Genomic DNA, 19,692 nt, shown 5'->3' with positions numbered 1-19,692 from the left:
CAAATTTGCAATAGAAACCATACAAATGTCGAAAAATTCCATGAAAACCATACAAATTATTTTGAAACTGTCAACAGTTTTCAAAGATTAATGGAAATTGTAAGGTTCTCAAACACCATTTTACGTAAATATTCACAATTTTCCTCAAATTTCACTGTATTTTCATAGTTTTCCTCTAAATGCGTTTCATCCTTCACACATCTTACTTCCTTTCTATATATAGAATCGTCTAAAATTACTTAAATCGTCTAAATTGCAATCAAAATAAAGAAAATTAAATAAACAATCGATCAATTTTCAATTTTCTTTTTATTAAATTAGTAAATTAGTAGAATTTTCCAGAATGGTCTGCATACCGTGCTTTATAGTTCCAGTAGTTTTGTTCTTTTGGAGGTAATGTCATTGAATTTTAAGAATTTTCATGATTTTAAGGTAAATTACATGATTCATGTTTTTCAAAACATTCTAGATGGTTGATCCAGCCATACTTCCTTAAGTACATTTGGAATCCATGGCAGAAGAAGGATGAAACTGGAAAAGTTGTAGAATCAGGTAAAATCTTAAATGATGACATCCAGTAAATAAATAAACTTATTTAATCCTTAAACTTCCAGAACCTGAATTCATTAAGAAATGCGAGAACGGTGTATGCACATTTATGAGAAAACCTAAGGAAGACGGATCAGGAGACACAGAAGTAAAAAATCCACACATAAAGGAGACTGAAGTCAAAAAGAATGACTAAATGTTAATTAAATTAAATTTTTTGTATATTTATTTACTCAGCAAAATATCCAGCTATGTCATAAATAATAGATCTAAATTCCTTTTTCCATTCCCAAAATAGAAGAATCCTTGATATTTAGTGTTTAATTTATGTACAAATGTCATTCCTGGCCAATGTAAAGCACGAATAAGGCAGACATCTCGATCATTAATTTGATATGAGAAGCAGTTTCGTGGCACAAGATCATCAATTGTGTCAAAAAAGTCAGTCTGATAATTGAAGTCATCATGCTTTGACAAATTATAGTTCCGATTATTTTTCGGGTATCGGAACAGCTGGAAGTTCTTCATTTCGTTCGCTTCCATTCGATTTAATCCAGTGAAGCATGGATTGTATGATATACATCGCGTAACTTTCCGATATGATAAGCCACGAGGCATTATTGCTGATTCTGTCATTAATAAATGAACAATACAGGCGAGTCTGTCTTCTTCTTTGAGCTTTTTTGGCTTTCTTGGACATGTACGAAATACATTTTCAGTGTCGGTAACAAATGTTGGTATCTATATAATTAAATAAATTATTTTCTATACATAACTATTGAATTTTTTATGGACATACCATGCAGACATGCTCAATATTCATCGGATCGCCAGTTAATAATGTACGAGATTGCAAAGTAATTGGAAGCAATTTTGTCTTCAATTCAGGCATCATAACCCATTCGAAGCCATTGAGACTGTAGAATATTTTCTGATCCTTAAAGGTGTCACAGGTATATCCAAAAGCTATGTAATAATAGCTGGCATCCTCAGAAGTTGTCTCAATTCGTCCAAAAAAGAAGATATTTTCCAGCTTATTCTCACTTTGCAGGATAATCAGTGAATTTTCTATCAACTCAGCTTCCAGTTCCTTTAACTTGAAGCCACTGTGGCTCATAAGCTCCAAATTTTCACGGAAATTCAAAACGTTCATTTTAGTCGAATTTTGAAAATTAAATCAACGCTAACTGACATTAAAAATTTGAATTTTTCTCGTCTAAAATTTTTCGACTAAATTTTTTGTTTACAAATTTTTACAATCGTTTGAAGCTTAAAGTAATTAATTAAAAATGGCACGAAATGCTGAAAAGGCGATGACAACATTGGCTCGATGGAGAGCAGCAAAGGAAGCGGAAACAGGAAAAAATGAAAGACGTCCATATTTAGCAAGCGAATGTACAGATGTCAAGAAATGCGAAAAATGGAGAATAGAAATAATTAGAGAGATATCCAAGAAAGTAGCACAGATACAGAACGCTGGTTTAGGTGAATTTAGAATACGTGACTTGAATGACGAGATAAATAAGCTGCTGAGAGAGAAAAGGCATTGGGAGAATCAGATATCAAATTTAGGCGGTCCGCATTATAGGTTTGTTGGATATTTGCTCCATTGAGGATTGTATGCTAATTAATGATTCTTTTCTAGGCGATATGGTCCGAAAACGTTTGATGCGGAGGGAAGGGAAGTCCCAGGAAACAGAGGGTAAGTTTTTAATTCATTCTGGATGATATCCAAAATATCCAGTAAATCTCAACTGGATCTAATAAAGCTCAATTTAATCCTGAATAGATACAAATATTTCGGAGCAGCAAAAGATCTTCCGGGAGTTCGAGAGCTATTTGAGCAGGAACCGCCACCTCCGCCTAAAAAATCTCGAGGAGAGCTGATGCGTGAAGTCGATGCCAATTATTATGGCTACTTGGACGATGATGACGGTGTATTAATTCCATTAGAAGAGAAAGCATCAAAGGAAGCAATGAAAAATGCTATGGACGAGTGGAAAGAGAAGCTCAAGAAGGGTGAATTAAATACAAATGTTGAAGAAGACCAGCCATTTGAATCGGCAGCGATTGATGATGAGCTGCTGGCACCTCGTTTTGTGTCACATGTGGAAGTTCCAACACAAAAGGACATCGAGGATGCACTCCTGAGAAAGAAGAAAAAGGAATTACTTGAAAAATATTTGAATGAATAAAATTATCAAAAAATTTTATATGTAAAAAAAATTAACGGTTTTTAAAAATTTGAATTTTTATTTAATGAGTAATTTTTAATCCATTTGAAGCAGAAGATGTATTTTTTGTTATTGTGAATAAAATATGGATATTTTAAGTAAAGATACAGGTTTGTAGGCCAAAAAAGTGATTAATAATATAATTTAAATCAAGAACTATCGGAGTAACATAAAGTGCAGTACGGAAAATGTGTAAAAGTGATGAAAAATGGAAAATTGTTAACATGTTTTTGCGTAGTTCCTCAAATTGATTTTTTTTGTTGTCTTCTCTCTGGATGTTGTTCTTTTCTTGTCACTAAATGTTTTCTAGTCATTATCCATGCTCTTATAATGATTTAATAAGCTTAATGTAATTAATTAAAATGATTGGACTAGTTAAGTTGAGAAATTTCGTGAAATACGCAGTGACTAGTGACATAATATTGAACTTTTTATCGATTTTCATTATAGTGCATGAGAAATGTTTTACGCGAATGAAGGGCAAAACGAAAATAGAATAGCCGTGAATTGATTTCGACAAACTGCATATTTTGAATTTTCATTCATGATTATAAATTTTCACGTAATATAATTTTATATTTTGTTGTAGATGAGACTAAGGAAGACGATATTTCGTGCGCATCGTGTTTAAATGGATTAGACAATGAGGAATTTATTACAGCTCTCGGCCAGAATTACCATATTGATTGCTTTCGGTGAGTATCTGTAAATTTTCTTATTTTTTATGAACTGTTCTGTGTACATTTTCTTCATACTTACTCTGTGCTTAATGTGATTGCCTTTTTACCGCTTTATTCATGCAGTACATTTTATATCTCTTATTCTCTTTCATATAACGTCAATGCAGCTGTTCAGTATGCGATCGTGAAATGTGGAACACGAATTTTTATTTTGAAAAGGATGGACTGCTTTTCTGTAAAGATGATTATTGGCAAAAATTTGGTGCGTGTTGCCAAGAATGCGGTGAATTAGTGAGTGGGCCGATCATGATCTCTGGAGATCATCGTTTTCATCCTGAATGTTTTTGTTGTAAAGTCTGTAAAACTGTTATTGGTGATGGTGATTCGTATGCATTAATTGATCGTACGAATTTATTCTGTGGTTCATGTTATCGTCGACAAATGCCATCAAGTCAAATACAACATAAATTTCCAACAGAACCGACAGCTAAAGTTACAATCATCAAAAAGCCACCACATTCGATTAGATTAGTGGAAATTCCATGGAAAAGTGATAATAAAAATTCCATACGTCTTTCAATCGATGAGGAATCATCAAGTGGACCTAACTCGAACAAATCAACACGATGTCGTGGCGTTAGGATATCTGAGTGAGTTAATTTTTCTTATTTATTTTATATACTGTTCAACTCTTACTAACAAAATATATTCTCGATGATATCATTTCTCTCTGTTCATGCAAATCAGTCTGTTTTGCTCATTTTATGGGCGATGGGGAAAATATTTTTGCTCCATGCTTGATCCTACATTGATTGATTACTGTTGTGGTAGTGGTGGAAGCTCTAGGTACATATTTACTAACTTTTGTGTAAAATTTGTCATTATTAACGTACTTTTTTATTTTGAAAAATTCTGCTTTTCGTTCAGTAATTCACACTTTATTTGAGTTCAGTTTATGTTTTGAATATTTTATGGCCGTTATTTTTTGAATGTCTAAAAACCGTTAAATTTTCTTAACCTAATTTGATTAAATTTCTCAAAATTAATTATTTTGTTTTCCCAAACCTCCTTTCTAGACTTGACGAGAATCCCGATTTGATGGCACTCCACATAGGTGATAGAATCATTGACATTAATGGACATTCAGTTGAAAAGACAAGTTCAATAAAAGATCTTCATAAAATAATCGACGATACCGATCGAGTACTTCAACTAACCATCGAACATGAGCCTAATACAATAACAAGACGAAATCCAATCTCGGGTGAATTAGAATTTTTAACGACACAAACAGTCAGTCGTAATGGATCATCATCATCAATTTGTCCGTCAACGATTGATCCATCAATGATGATGTTACCGCCAGTACCTAAATTAGATAAAGCAAAGATAGCGATACGTATGGATGAAGGATATATGAGCGGAACGCCAAAGAAAATGCATAAATTAATAAGGAATCAAAAACAGCCTAATCAAAAGAATAATAATAATAATAATAATAATAGTAATAATAATCATAGTAAACAGTCAACAAAATACAATTGTGAACAATCATCAAATTCATTACGTGATGGTAAGGAGAGAAGTAGTAGCATGTCAAAATTATTACTTGGTGCTAATGTCAATACAACAGATGGACATAATCAAATGTATGATCTCTCACGTACGAAAAGTTTTCGAGTTGAACCACAAAATGGATATAATACTCAAAGAATATTTCGTGCCTCAGATTTAGTTATAGGTGAAATGTTAGGACGTGGATTCTTTGGTCAAGTTTATCGTGTGACACATAAAGAGACAAAGGAAGTTATGGTACTTAAGGAACTCTATAAATGGGTTGATGAAGATGCACAGAGGAATTTTTTAAAGGAAGTTGCTGTCCTTCGGTCATTACATCATCGAAATGTATTAAGGTTCATTGGCGTGCTGTATAAAGAGAAGAAATTACATTTAATTACTGAATATGTTAATGGCGGTGCTTTAGGTTCATTATTACAATCAAGTGTTAAATTATCTTGGTCAGATAAAATTCATTTCGCATGTGATATAAGTAAAGGAATGAGTTATTTACATTCCATGAATATTATTCATCGCGATTTAAATTCTGGAAATTGTTTGGTACGTGATGTCGGTAAAGATCGTACAGTTGTGGTTGCTGATTTTGGATTATCGAAGTTATGTAAAACATCAGACAGCACGGGCACTGGAACTGTAATAAATCGTAAGAGTCAGCATGTAAGACGGAAAAGATATACAGTCGTTGGTACGCCATGGTATATGGCACCGGAAATGCTAAAAGGCAATAAATATGATGAAAAAGTTGATCTGTTCTCATTTGGGATTATTATGTGTGAAATCATCTCACGTGCATCTGCTGATCCTGACTTTATGCCACGAACTGACAATTTTGGACTCAATAAGCAGCAATTTATTGAAATGTTCTGCATGAATCCAAACGATCATTGTCCAGAAATATTTTATCGTATTGCTTTCCTTTGTTGTGATCTTAATCCTGATAAACGTCCATCATTTAAGTTACTACAAGAATGGTTTGATCGTATCACCGTTCATTGTGCCATTTTAGGTACATTTCACAGTCAACTGCCGTCAGATCTCATAAATGAAATTTATACTTTTAATGGTGATTATTCTGTCCATAATTCACCAAATTCATCTGTTACTGAATTTAAATCACTTGAACCTCCGCAGCCAATAAAATTTACCATAGAATCACCAACACCATCCGTTGTCAATAATAGTGTTGATTGTACTGATTCATCTCCTGAAAAAGATGATAAAGAAGTGCCTGAAATGATTATTTCTCGTACCTTATCGCCACATCTTGCTAAAGATTTTACGCCCAATGGTGATCGAATAAGAGATTCGTGGAGGGCAAGACGTAAGCAGAAAATACGTGAAAATCGTCAACGTGTTAAGAAGGATATGCCTAGTAATAATACAACTGCAACTGAATCAATTCATAAAAAGCCAGCCGTTGCGAACACGTGAATTAATTCATAAATTATTGAATGATCATAGGGGTGTATCTTGGGGTAATTGGGGTTGTCGCTCACTTGTGATGAAACTTAAAAGTAAAATAATTCCATGACAAAAATTTAACGGAAAATCAAAATTCAAATTTTAAACGGTCAAAATAGTTTCAAAAAAATCTAAAACCGTACAACAGCCAAGCAAATTTAGATTTTTGAAATATTTTTGACCGTTATTTTACAATTTGACTTTAATGACTAAACTCGAATAAGGAAGTGAAAGTGAAATCATATAGCAGAAATGAGTCATAAACAATTGCTAGCAACAAACTTCCATTGCAAAATAATCATCATGAGTGAACAAATTTCTAGAAAATTAGATTAATTTGAGGATTGACGTCAAGCTAGAAGTCAAACCCCAAAAATACCTAAATTGGATACACCCTTGTGACTAACTATACATGTGAGAAACAAATCGAGTCTGTGATAATTTCTAAATTCTTATAATTGAGTGAAAAAAAGCAATTTCTTTAATTAATTTTAAATCTTTATTTTGACATAAAAAAAATACCTAATTGGTTAATGAATTTAAAAAAGAGAAATGAATCCCTATAATAATTGTTAAATGGAGAAAAAAAAATATACTAAATTGTAATAGATGATTTTTTACATCAGATGAACCTCATCATTCCATTATCAACCATTCTATTAGTTAATTTTGAAGAATTTAACGAGAAAAAAAGTCGTCTAACCATCTTATTAGTTTCTTTAATGATTTTAAATTGTTTTTAACAAAATTTTTACATAATTTTATGTAAAAAGTCATCAGGTGGCTATAGAGTAATGTAATTGTGTACAAATTTTCCCTACAAATTGTTCACGAAAGAATTTATTAAAATTTACTGGATAAATTAATAGTTTAAAAGTATTTTTCGTCTATTTTGAGAACACTAAAACAGCAATTAATTTTACTAAAGAATTTGAAGGGTTTTGAGAAGTTTTTGATGTCAATTTAACGGAAGAATTCAATTTGAAGATTTTAACGGAAATTTAAAATTTGAATGTATTAAAACTTTACAACAGCTAGTGAAATTTGAATTATTTTTGACCGTTAAAAGCACTCAAAGTTCTTTTAAAATTCTCACTTAATCAACTTTAAATCACAGTCAATACAAAAAAGTCTCTTCTTGCCTGCCAGCCGAAAGCACCTCTTGCAAAACTAAAAAACACACTTCAAAAAGGGAAAATTGTACCGGAAAATAAAAAAAAATTCAGATATTTTTAATAATGACACTTAATTACCTTTAATTTCTCTTAGAGATGATACTCAAAATTGTACTCGAAATTATTAAAAAAAATTACAAAAGTATTCTAATTATTAAATTGAAAAACAAAAAGTATATATTTGGAATTTAACGGCTCTCTTGCCTCTATATAATCTATAATGTCTATTCTATATTTATATCTCATTCATAATAATATATTAATTAAATAAAAAAACGAGCTCAATTAATATTTTTGCTTAACGTCCTGCGATATTAATTATTGATTAAGCTCATGTTGGACTGTAATTGAAGGATTTAATAAGAATATTGAAGAATCTAAGGATGGAAGTTTATTTTTTTGGTGAATTTTAGACAAAAATTCAAATTATTTAAATTAAACGGTCAAATAAAATTCAAATTATTAAAACCATACAACAGTCAAAATTCAAAGCAAAAGATTTAACGGAAAAACGATATTTGAAATTCTAACGGACATTTAAATTTCAAATAGTCTAAGAACCTTTCAACAGGTAAATTGATTTGAATTATTTTTGACCGTTAAAGAGCCATCTCCAGCTTCCATCTCCAGAATCTCCAAACAACAAAATAAACAAGAATTTCTTTTTCAATAGCCTTAAAAACGCTTAATTAAATGAATATACACGAAAAATTAAAAACTGTATTATGCTGCAATAATGACAAAAAAAAAAAATAAAGAAATAATTTCATTAGCTACAGTTACTTAGTCATTGCTGCATGCAATTGAGTTTCTGAAAAAGAAAAATAAATAAAAAAAATTGATGAAAAATTTACAAAATTAAAAAAAAAAAATAACGGAAATTCTTTTTTTGAAGTAGATTTTTTTTTTCCAGTTAATTTTATTAATTCTCTATTAGAAAAGAAGGACAAATAGCATTCTTTGATCGACAATAATTCTCTTCATGAATGGGGGGATAAAAAGGCAGAGGGGGCGATATTAAGGATATTATAATATTCATATTTATGCAGTACGATGATTTTATCATAGACAGTGAAAATGAAAAACTTTTTTTTTATGATGAAAATTCTTTTTTAAAAATCACAATTTTTCACTAGTTTTTAAAATATTTTTTTAAATTCTTATGTCTACCTTTCGTCTAATTCGAATTTTAATTTTTGTAGGACATGCGATTAAAATTTTTTGTACGTTGAGCGCATTTTTCTGTGGAAATTGTAAGCAATTCTCATAGCAACCATTGCGACACCATACCACTGTTGTCAACACATCACGTCAGGTTCCCGAGAACCTAGTTAACTATCGTCTGTCTTCGTCACGACACCACACCACTGTTGTCAATACAGTGGTATAACTGTGTCCTAGCAACCATGTTGTGCTGCTCAGGAACCTAATTAACTTCATACTATTTCCGTGACGACACCATACTACTGTTGTCAATACAGCGACGCAATTGTATCTTAACTGCTCGGGAACCTAATTAACTTCCGTCTGTTTATTTAAATTTTACTTTTTTGTTTAATTAAATATTCGTTTTGTTATTTTTTTTGGCAGTCCGTGGGTTTTTTAAAGATGAAGGAAATGATCTTGTTGACACATTTGCGGATGTTTAATATTAAGAAATTCGAGAATTAATTTAAATTCATTGTTTTTGTCACGTTCATTAGTATACTCGGAGATATTAAGCAAATAGTATTATTAAGCAGGTAGCATTACAGTATTTGATCATTTTCCATGAATTATGAAATGAGATCTTTTAGGTCAATGAACTTTATAGTATCAACAAATAATGTTTTTAAGCCATAAATTACTTGTGCAATCCTAAGTGTTGATCTTCATAAGTGCTTAGTTCAATATTTTATTATTTCTAGTTGCTAGTTGATTACGATCTACATTTGGGGACATTATTTTTTTGAGTTTTCTTCATTCTGTTGCTGTTTTACTGACTTTGTTGATGAATTGTTAGTCTTTTTTGATGTGTTAGTTATGGACGGTCCATAAAATATTCAATTTATAGTACTCATTAAAGCAGTCTTTGATTCATTAATTATGCAATCCACTAGGATCGCTAGGATATGTCATACTGTACTACTAAAGCCAGATCTATTATTTTTCAGCCTTAAGTACTTCCTACACTACCAAGACTTACTGTATACATTCTAGACTGTTTCAGTCATTAGGAACAGTTACATTGTCTAGTTAGAGTGCTCTAACGGTGTTGCTTACTGTGACTTAAAATCAGACTTTGTCATCTATTCTGAACTGTCTACCTGCATAAAAAGTTTACATTTCTTTTAATTCTTCAATACCAACTAATCCATAACTCCTATCTCTGTCCAAATCACATTAAGTCAAGTCTAGCATGCAATACTTTTCATTTCTCCTAGACTGCTTACAATTTGATTGAATACAGACAAACGAAAAAAAGGCCATGAATATATCCATTGTGTTTTAGGGATATTTTACATGTTATTCATTCGTCACATGTTCTACACACGAAGTTTGTCAATCAATCAGCAATTTACATTCCTTGTTTTTCTTGCTTTGAGTCATACTGCATTATTCATAAGCACTCGGTTCAGTACACGTTTACTTCAAGATGGTGCTTGTATTAACCCTTTGATCATGTTGTTGTTTGCTTTTGTCACTAAGTCCATTTGTATGGAAATATTGGATGGGGTATGAGTGTTAATTGTCTTGGTCGTTTAGTTTCAAATTATGACTTGACCGTTATTTATTCAAATATTTTTTGACCGTTAATTTTCAAATATTTCTATACTGACTTAAATTAAACTTTTCACTCAATTTCACATAGCTGCATTTAAATATTCATGAATTACACTAAAAATTCCACATAAAAATGCGCTCAAATCATCCACAATCGATATAGCATTTGCATTTCACGTCGAAATACTATTGATTTAAAATAGCGTGTTAGTTAGAGCAAGAAGATTTCATTAGAAAGATAGATTTTACAATTAAAAGATTTTTCTTTTTCTTTTCTTATTCATCACACTTCTCAATTTCTTTCATTCCTTTTAAAAAACAAAAAAAAAAAAAACTTAAATTAAAAATAAATCAAATGAAGGAAAAAACTGAACTGAATAGCATTTAAAGTTATAACTTTAATCATGTCGCTTCTCGCTATGCTTTCGCGTAAATTCCTCAGCATTTTTCATAAACTTTTTGCGATCCTTTAGATATTCTTCGGCTAGTTCTGCTCTTAATGGATGTTCTGGCTCTGGCTCATTTACTAGTGCTACTAATGCTTGTATGACTGAAATATTAATGAGATTGTTGTTAAAATTTAATTGACATTTTGATTGCTGCATTGAACATTCCATGAACATGTTCAAGGCAACTTAATTGTTCTGGATGTTTCGACTGGATCTTTCTAATTTTATCACTATGTACACTAATATCAATTGTCACTATCATATAACAAATATTTACCTTGGTCAGTTTTCGTTGCTGGCTTCCAATTCTCGGCGGATATGATTGGTAAACAGACTTGACCTTTTTCGTCAATATTTGGATGATAAATCTTTGTCTTAAAAGCAATTTTGGGCGGTTTGAATGGATACTCGGCGGGAAATACAATTTCAATTCGGAATGCTCCTTTATTGTATGGTGGATTATCCTATAAATAGAAAACATACGTGAATTATGTTAATTACTGTATGATGAGTCATGAAAATTAAAAAAAATTTGTCGATTTTTATGATATTATGAAATAATTAACTTACTGGACAAATTGAGCCGGACCAGATAAGGATATTTCGATCATCAACCTCTATATCTCTAAAGGATTTAAGACCCGATGCCTTCATATCTGCTAATTCCTGAAAATTTTACATAAATTTAGTATAAAAATTTTTTAATTCACATAAAAGTTGTCATTTTTTTTGCTCATTTACGCAACAGTACGTTTGTATGCTTTATTGTTATGGCGTTAATTCTGTTAAGCACCTTCTGATTCACACAAAATAATGCACGGGATTAAGTTAATTACAAATAATTTTGGACTTTTACCTTTTGTAAGCGTCTATTCGCAGCTCCTGACATTTCTTCTATTTATTCTGATGACTTTACTAATAATTTAGCTGTAATACTCCTTAGAGAGTTAATTAAATTAACTATATAAATTTTGCGATTTAAAAGTCTAAAAAAATTTTACACTGAAAATTTTCTGTTCTGTGTCAATGATTACTGTTTGACGGTATGTCCAAAATTTAAATTTTTAATGTCGGTTCTTTGCTAATTTCGAAAATTATTTTTAATTTATTTAATCAATAATCCAATGTTGAATGAATTACAAATGTCTTATTATTATGATATTTTCTGGAATTAAGGTGAAATGTTTATGGAAAAGATCTTGAAATTCGAAATCAAAACTCGTCTAATAAACTGAACGCGTCCCTTTAGAAATTTGAAAAATTCCGAACCGTTGGTTTGAATTTTTAAAAACATACTTGAACATGCTGGATTATAACGGAAATTCACTTTAACTAGGAGTATCTTTATTTAGAACAATGAATTTTAATGATTAATGCAGTTTATATAATCATTTGATATTATTTCTTGAATTTTGAGAGTCAAATATTGATTTTGAATATCTTAAATAGCAGTAAGACAACTTTAGTGATTAAATTTGGGATTGTGTAATATGGCAAGTGCTATAAACTATCTTTGTGCCTATGAAGAAAGCGGACATTCACATATGTAGGAGCGATTCTTAGAAGACAGCTAAGTTGATAGAGACAGTGTAGCACTTTGTATTGGCAATTATCAAAGATCAACCTTCGATAGAGCCAGTTTTAGGCGTTCTGAGGTTGGCCATGGATAACAGCTGATGTGTACGGTCAGCGAAGTAAGTAAGCAAGAAGCAATATCAGCTATACAGAGAGGCTGACATCGTAAAATGAATTTAAGTGAACAGGATTCGATGGGATTCTTCAAGTCTGATTTTACAGATTTCAAAAGATAACGAGGATGACCAAAGAATTCATGAATTGAATGTGCAACATAAATGAGGCTTAAGTCTCTAACTTCTGAACTGGCAGAAGTCCGCAGATAAGGCCAGTTTCAGGCGACATCTGAGGGAAACGATGGATCGCAATTGATCTGTACGCAGAGCGAATTAAGTAAGTAAGCAAGCAATATGGTAGGTGAACGAGGCAGTAAAGATATCCTTGAATCTGAAAATACCTGAAATTTTTAAAATTTAAATTTAAAAAACTTTAATTTTTTTTTTATTTAATAATTTTTATTCATCAATAATTTCATCAATAATGATAATATTTTTTTTTTTATTAATTTTTCGCCTTTTTTTCTTTTTCATTTTTCATTTTTTATTTAAAACTATTTTCGAAAAAAAAAGTGTTTAATATTTTCTTTTTTTTTCTGGCGATTAAATCATTATCATCTAAGAAGAATTCTCATTATAATTGGTATAATTAGATTACTTTTTTTTTATCTGCTTTGATATGCGGGATACTCTATGTACAATTTTTCATTTATTATTCTTGATTTATCTTCAGCAATCACTTTTTTTTTTAGATTTTTTTTTGTGTTTATAATTTTAAGTAAAAATTATGCAAATATTTTTTATCTGTAAACTGTTGTTCTATTGAGAATTACATAATAACAGTGAACATAATAAATTTCATAAAAACTATTCATTTTAACTAAAAAAAAAAAATTATCGAATTTTTTATTCACACACAAATTATTTGAATTTTGAGGTTATGTGGCTTGGGGGGGTTCGAGTTTTTCGACAATATTGAATTGATTTTTTTGAATAGAAGTAGAAGGTGACTTGGTTTTTGTACATTTCAATACAAATTCCGAGTTAACTTCGAGCTCTAATTTTGAGGTTATGTACCTTAAGTAGGGTGTCTGGGTATTCATAACCTCAAAAGCATGCTCTTGAGAGTTTGCTAGCCTTCAATATACTAGCTGAGCATGCTCTCAGCTTACTCAACACTAGGTTAAGTCCATGAGGGGCATGCAACTTCAAAATGGACCCCCACGTGTCACCCTTGTATATCTCTCAAATCTGCGATTTCAATAAATGCGCAATTCTGACGACAATAGCCACATAAACTCATTAATTTCTTTCTTTTTTATCATTTTATGCATACTCATGTGTGTGACGTCTATCATTGTGTACTTAGAAGAACAGTTAACGGACAATAAAACAACCTATGTAAAAATAGTATTAGAAACTAAAAAAAAAAAATGTAAAATTCTTATACAATAAATTAAAAAAGATTGTATTTTTTTTCATAACATAATTAATTAATTATTTTCAGTTTTAAAATCGACTTCATTAAGCCATTGTATTGCAAATAATTTTATCTGTACGATTTTTTTTTCTTTTTTTTGTTGTGTTTATGCATTATTAAAAAAGTTTTTAAATGTATTAATTATAATATATTATTTTTTTTTTGAGAGTAGAATTAAATTCAATTTTTTTTTTCATCTTAAAATTACAATTTTTTAAATTTTTTTACTGAACTTTTTTTTTGTTTATTTCCTAATTTTACATCCTTAAAAGTTTTTTTTTATTTTTTATTCCATCATCTTTGATATTTTTCTTTTTTTTTTTTTTATAAGTTTTGGTATATTTGGAATATTTTTTTTAAATCCTTTCTAGAAAATGAAATTTTCCTCAAAAATGGATATACTAAATTGTTTATGATTAAATATATCGCAAAAAAGTTTAAAAAAAAATGAAATAATGAACGGAAAATTCTTCTTGAAGATTTACTCTATCTAATTAAAGTTATCGACGTCCTTAATTTTATATCATCTATACAATCGCATGACTTTTTTTTGTTCTTAATTCTGATCAACTACAAACTCATCATTATTTATCATTTTTTTTGAGAATAAATGCAAGGATTTTGGTTCCTTTATCCAATTTGATATTTTTTTTTTGTCAAATTAGTAAATGAATTTAAATTAATTAAATATATATTACAGAACTTTTAATTACATAGCTAGATTATTAGCGTGGAAAATTCTTAAAGTTTTCCATCTCAATTTTCTTTTCTTTTTTTTTCAAATTTTTTGGTATTTTCTAAAATTTTTAATACTTCACTTTATATGCATATTTATCATATATGTTGAATTATGTGCAAAAAGCATTATTCTTGAGAAATGAAGAAGAATTCTCTTGATTGGAGTTGATTGTGCTGAGCTGGATCTTTAAATTCTTTGTTTACATCAGCTGGATCTTAAAATTCTTTGTTTACATCAGCTGGATCTTTGATTTCCTAACTGGATCTAACATTTGCAGCTTAATTCATATCTAGCAATTCACAATCAACATCCTAACAAGAGTATGACGTAAGTTAATTAATAAAATGTGTATATAATTATGTGAATTTCTTATTAACTCGATATGCGTGATTCATTCATCTTATTGAATGTTTAACTAAGAGACTTCACTTACTTATATGATATCAACTAATTATTTCCTTTATACATCTCTCAATTTCACTTTTTTCGGCCTTTAAAATGTGTGCAACATAATTTATTTAAAAACTTTGTTTTCTTTAAGAAGAAAAATTAATTAAATTTAAAAAATTTATAATTTTTTCATTATTTGGTATCATTGTACAGTTTTTTTGAATGGTGGGGCTTGACTTGATGATAATGAAATGATTCTTAAGCTTCTAGGAAGTTTTCTCTTAATTCCATTATCAATTTTTTGTTGATTTTTCAATACTTTTGTGAATGCGACTGAATATTTGTTATTCAGCCGCATTCACAAAAAGATTTTGAATTTTAAATTTCCGTTAATTATTAATTATTCTTAATTTTCTATCAAAAGTCCTTTCCACCATTCCAATAAGAAAAAAATCTTCTAGCGCTCTTACTTATTTTGTTTAAAAAGTCGTGATTTATCATTTTGAGATCGAGATTTCTTTCTTAATCAAGGGTTTTTTCATGAGGAAGTTTATAAGATTGCTCAGATTATTTACAAATATACGCATTAATTATAAGCAATAAACATTTTGGCTAAATAATTAATTAAAAATGAAAATTGATTCTATATACAGGACCTTATCAACAAATTAATGAGAAAAAATATTCTTAAGTACGTTTAAACTAACTAAAAACTTCCTTCATATGTCAGAGAAAAAATCTACCGTAAATTGAGTGAATTTTATATATATCATGTGAGTTGTGTATTTTTGAGTCTATTGCGCTTGTGACTTTTTATGACTTCTTCATTTTTTTTTAATATTTAAAACCTTCTTTTTTATATATTTTTGAGTAAACAGTCTTTATCATCTTTTTTTTATGTTACTTCTTCAATTATTATTGTTATCATGATTAAACTATATTTTATGTGGCTTATCTCTGCTTTATATCATGATAAGATTCTTAATTATTTATATTCATTATTATTGAGAAAAATATAAGAAAAAAAAATTGTTGAAGGAAATTCTTTCAACTTCCGTATTTACCTTAGCAGGCATAGAGATCGCTTTTAGGTACCGTACCAAGCATTCTCTTTGCCTGCTATGATTTGAAAGTTTTTTTTAAAGTTGAATTTTTAATTAAATTTTTTCGTATTTTACAGGTTTTTCATTTTTGTTTGGGCTTCTTTGTGGGAAATTCTTGGTAAAATGTTGCAAGCCTGCTGTGGATTCGAACCCATGACCATCCCTTAGTAAGGCTCATCAATACCTCCTAAGATTCTCTCTTTTCTTTTCAAATTTAACTTCCAAGCCTACTCAAATCTCACAAAATTCAACCAAAAATCTCCCAAAACCCAAACTCACATCCCATCCACACAAAAAATAATTAACATTTAGCGCATTGCACATTATATAATATTCCTTAAAACTCATTCCATGATGATTCATCGAGTTCCTTCTTCACCTGAACATCATCCGAATTATCAATTGGATTTGGTTTCTTAATGAATGACTTTTTAATTTCATCCTCGTCGTTACTTTCGGCAATTGTTAAGTTATCGTCTTTATCATCATTTGTTTTATCCATATTTACATCCTCATCATCATTTGACTTGTAGTCGGTTGATTGATTCATAACACAAACACCATTAATGATTACTTCCTTATCATTTGGAATGTTCTTTTTGTCGCTCCATTCGCCTGTTGTCACTGAAAATAGAGGTGGTAAATGATCTTTAGTATGGTCTATTGGATGTTGGAGCTGATGATCCCTTAATCAGGGATCTTACATAAATCAATTCAATCTATAGAATATCTTTAATACTCACTTGTAATCAATGGATTAACCCATTGTGGTGCTGCAGGTTTTCTCCTTGATGTACGTGAAATGGCTTGAGGTGGCGGTGACATATCCTTCTGTTCATTATTATTATTAAGTTTTGATTCATTCAGTGACTCATCATCATCATCATTACCACCATCATTATCAGAATTCTGTTCATCATCATAGTCATCGTCATCACGTTTCAGTGATGTCATTGACAAATCAAGACCCATTATTTGTTCCTTAACGGCATTATTGAGGGCGGCAAGTTGTTCTGGATCGGTACCACTCAAAAGACCACGTCCAATAAGAGCAGCAAGATTTGGATTAGCAGCAAAGTATGGTGGATATGGTAATGTCATTCCACTAAGTCCCATTCGTTCCTTTTGAATCTCCATTAATCTCTGATTCAGTAGAATTCTAAATTGAACGGGATCAAATGGTGCACCATTGTTATTTTCACGTGACGGAATTGGTTCTGTTGGTTGACCATGCGGCACTTGTTGTTTTAATCGCATACGATGATTATGGAACCAATTTGTAATTGTACGTGTCGATAGATTCAGCTCATTAGCAAGAAACTCAATTGTTTGAACATTTGGATATGGATCAAGTGCAAATGCTAATCTTAATGCCTCCTTTTGTTCCTCTGAGAATAAAACACGTTGCTTCTTATTTGGTGGTGCTGATTGTTGTGATGCAACAGATGCTGGCCCGGGTGAGTTTGAATGATAAAATTCTGATGTATCATTGCTGCTTGTATCTGAGCTATTATCATGTCCACCTGCGCCTGTTGAACGTCTTCGTTTAATCGCCTCACGGCGTTCATTCTTCAATAATTGCAGTCGTTCAACATTGTTGGCATCATTAAGCCACAATTGCATACGAATGAATGGCTCACGACCTTTAATGCTCAACATATGCCATGGTTTTGGTTTCGATAGCAATTCCGATACGGATCCTTGCGATAGTCCCAAAACAGCTTCACCAAATATCTTTTGTCCAATATTATTAGCAAGTAGTGCTTCCTTAATTTTTGTTGTAATAACTTGCGTATCTAAATCCTGTGTAAGTGCAGCCATCTCATATACAGTTGGCGATATGTGTTGATTCATTGTACGCATAACATTACTTGGCGTTACGGTTTGTGGCGGTTGTGGTGTTTCCGATTGCTGTGGCGAATGAATCGGCATCATTTTCTTATCATTTGATTTTTGATCTTTTGGTGGTAATTGAATTGCATGCTGTGGCGGAAGACCGGGTGGTGTAAGAAGCAATGGCTGTTGTGATTCGCGATGTTGCATTTCACGTCTTTGTTGTTCGGCAACGGCTTGTGATAAATGAGCCATTTGACTCATTTGCATATGCAATAATGCCGGATCTTGTAATTTAGCCATTTGTTCGCTCAACAATTTTGGCATTGGTGGCATTTGTTTTGACAATTGTGCTGGAATTTGTGGACTTGAACTATAATTTCCGGTTCTCATGAGCTTATCGGGTGCTATTTTATATTGACTTGCGACAAGTTTATGGACGGCATTGTCATCCTCCAAAAACATTTTCATACGAATAAATGGTTCACGTCCTTTTTGTGTCAACATATGCCATGGTTTTGGACGTGCCAATAAATCAGATACGGATCCTTGCGATAGTCCGAGTACAGATTCACCAAATAGTCGTTGACTTATGGAATATTGTGATAATGCCTCCTTGACACGCCTCACAATATCTTCCGTATTTAAATTATTGTACATATCAAATTGTTGTTGTGTTATTGGTGGCAATACAGCCTTCAATGGACGTTGTGGTGATTGGACATGTGATGGAACAGGTGATTGTGTTATTAATGAGTTTGTAATGGACGCCATACGTTGTAATGGACTTGCATTAACGCAAAATTCATCAGTTGGTGTTACAGGTGGAAGTATTGTATTGCTGACAGGACTTGGTGCTGATGATGCTGTTGTTGTTGGTGTTGATGTTGGTTCAGGTTTTGGTTTGACCATACTGAATGCACTTCTCATTGATTCCTCAATGTCTTTTTGATCGCAATCATCTAATCCATTTGATTTACCAAATTTTTGCATATCCTTCGGAAGTGATAAATCTTGAATAGAACTGCCATTGAGTGCCTGTTGATGCTGTAAAGCTAGAAGACTTGTGAGATTATTGGTGAAATTTGGTAAGCCAGCGCCGCTTTGTTGTTGCAATTTTGAGAATTCACGTTGATACATTTCGAGTGCCAATCGGAGATTCTCGTCAGCTAATGGTGGCATACCACTGGCGGCACCAAAGAAGTGTGGGAATAGAAGGCTGTTATGGGAGAAAATAAGGAATTAGTTAAAATTGTCAAGGAACATTTGAGTGCTTAAGACTTACTTTGGAAATGCATCACGTTGTCCACGAGCCATAAGTTTTTGGAATTCTTCCTGATAAATCTTCTGTAATTTCTCTTCCGAAATATCATCATTCTCATACTTCTTCAATCTCTTTGAGAATGGCGATGTGCAATTTGGTGGCGATTTTGAGTCTTCAATGCTGTGTGAATCCTCAATATTCATATTTTTCATTGTATTTTGCAGGCTTGTATTTTGTAAATTTTGTTGTTGTGGCGATGACTTTTGGATCATGCTTGATGCTTCTGTGAGAATATGTTGGATACGCTCGTCTGTCATTCCTTCGGAGTCTGGACGTCCGAATTGTGGCATTCCTGATTCTGGA

The 19,692-nt window shown here is 31.3% G+C and overlaps 6 protein-coding genes across 10 annotated transcripts in view; 3 read left to right on the top strand and 3 right to left on the bottom strand.

Annotated features, from left to right (window-relative positions):
- Nucleotides 1-244: 244 nt before the first annotated feature.
- LOC139086232 (UPF0729 protein GD16342) lies at nt 245-1,324 on the top strand. Its single transcript, XM_070634619.1, has 3 exons — nt 245-393; nt 470-552; nt 615-1,324. The coding sequence occupies exons 1-3, from the start codon at nt 344-346 to the stop codon at nt 743-745; spliced, it is 264 nt and encodes an 87-aa protein (XP_070490720.1). The 5' UTR covers nt 245-343; the 3' UTR covers nt 746-1,324.
- Rsph9 (Radial spoke head protein 9) lies at nt 799-1,702 on the bottom strand. Its single transcript, XM_070635011.1, has 2 exons — nt 1,349-1,702; nt 799-1,290 (listed from the first exon to the last, which is right to left on the bottom strand). The coding sequence occupies exons 1-2, from the start codon at nt 1,700-1,702 to the stop codon at nt 799-801; spliced, it is 846 nt and encodes a 281-aa protein (XP_070491112.1).
- Nucleotides 1,703-1,801: 99 nt separating this feature from the next.
- Nucleotides 1,802-2,774, top strand: LOC139086646 (pre-mRNA-splicing factor ISY1 homolog). The gene is made up of 3 exons (XM_070635217.1): nt 1,802-2,137; nt 2,195-2,251; nt 2,339-2,774. Exons 1-3 carry the CDS (start codon nt 1,839-1,841, stop codon nt 2,742-2,744), a joined length of 762 nt encoding a protein of 253 aa, XP_070491318.1. The 5' UTR covers nt 1,802-1,838; the 3' UTR covers nt 2,745-2,774.
- Nucleotides 2,775-2,815: 41 nt separating this feature from the next.
- LIMK1 (LIM domain kinase 1) lies at nt 2,816-8,528 on the top strand. Of its 3 annotated transcripts, XM_070635214.1 has the most exons (5): nt 2,816-2,893; nt 3,373-3,478; nt 3,631-4,113; nt 4,211-4,309; nt 4,540-8,528. In XM_070635214.1, the coding sequence occupies exons 1-5, from the start codon at nt 2,869-2,871 to the stop codon at nt 6,470-6,472; spliced, it is 2,646 nt and encodes an 881-aa protein (XP_070491315.1). In that variant the 5' UTR covers nt 2,816-2,868; the 3' UTR covers nt 6,473-8,528. The 3 variants fall into 3 exon arrangements, with proteins under 3 accessions (XP_070491315.1, XP_070491316.1, XP_070491317.1); XM_070635215.1 differs by lacking the exon at nt 4,211-4,309 and having other exon boundaries at nt 4,540-8,527; XM_070635216.1 differs by lacking the exons at nt 3,631-4,113; nt 4,211-4,309.
- A 30-nt stretch (nt 8,529-8,558) lies between these two features.
- On the bottom strand, nt 8,559-11,918 carry LOC139086647 (ubiquitin-conjugating enzyme E2-18 kDa-like). Its single transcript, XM_070635219.1, has 4 exons — nt 11,746-11,918; nt 11,460-11,555; nt 11,167-11,353; nt 8,559-10,990 (listed from the first exon to the last, which is right to left on the bottom strand). The coding sequence occupies exons 1-4, from the start codon at nt 11,776-11,778 to the stop codon at nt 10,839-10,841; spliced, it is 468 nt and encodes a 155-aa protein (XP_070491320.1). The 5' UTR covers nt 11,779-11,918; the 3' UTR covers nt 8,559-10,838.
- Nucleotides 11,919-14,276: 2,358 nt separating this feature from the next.
- The window catches only part of ct (homeobox protein, cut), a 134,062-nt gene continuing 128,646 nt past the window's right edge, over nt 14,277-19,692 (bottom strand). For 2 of the 3 annotated variants that reach the window (XM_070634177.1, XM_070634178.1), the window contains 3 exons: nt 19,351-19,687; nt 16,976-19,284; nt 14,277-16,856 (listed from right to left, as the gene is read on the bottom strand). In XM_070634177.1, the coding sequence (XP_070490278.1) occupies nt 16,570-16,856; nt 16,976-19,284; nt 19,351-19,687 (2,933 nt within the window). In that variant the 3' untranslated portion in view covers nt 14,277-16,569. The remainder of the gene's footprint in view (nt 16,857-16,975; nt 19,285-19,350; nt 19,688-19,692) is intronic. The other variant, XM_070634179.1, reaches the window with a different exon arrangement.

Source organism: Chironomus tepperi, unplaced genomic scaffold (genome assembly GCF_022539635.2).
Source record: "Chironomus tepperi strain 1889 unplaced genomic scaffold, CSIRO-AGI_Ctep_v1 contig_85, whole genome shotgun sequence".
NCBI lineage: Eukaryota > Metazoa > Arthropoda > Insecta > Diptera > Chironomidae > Chironomus > Chironomus tepperi.
This window is presented reverse-complemented; position numbering and strand designations above follow the sequence as displayed.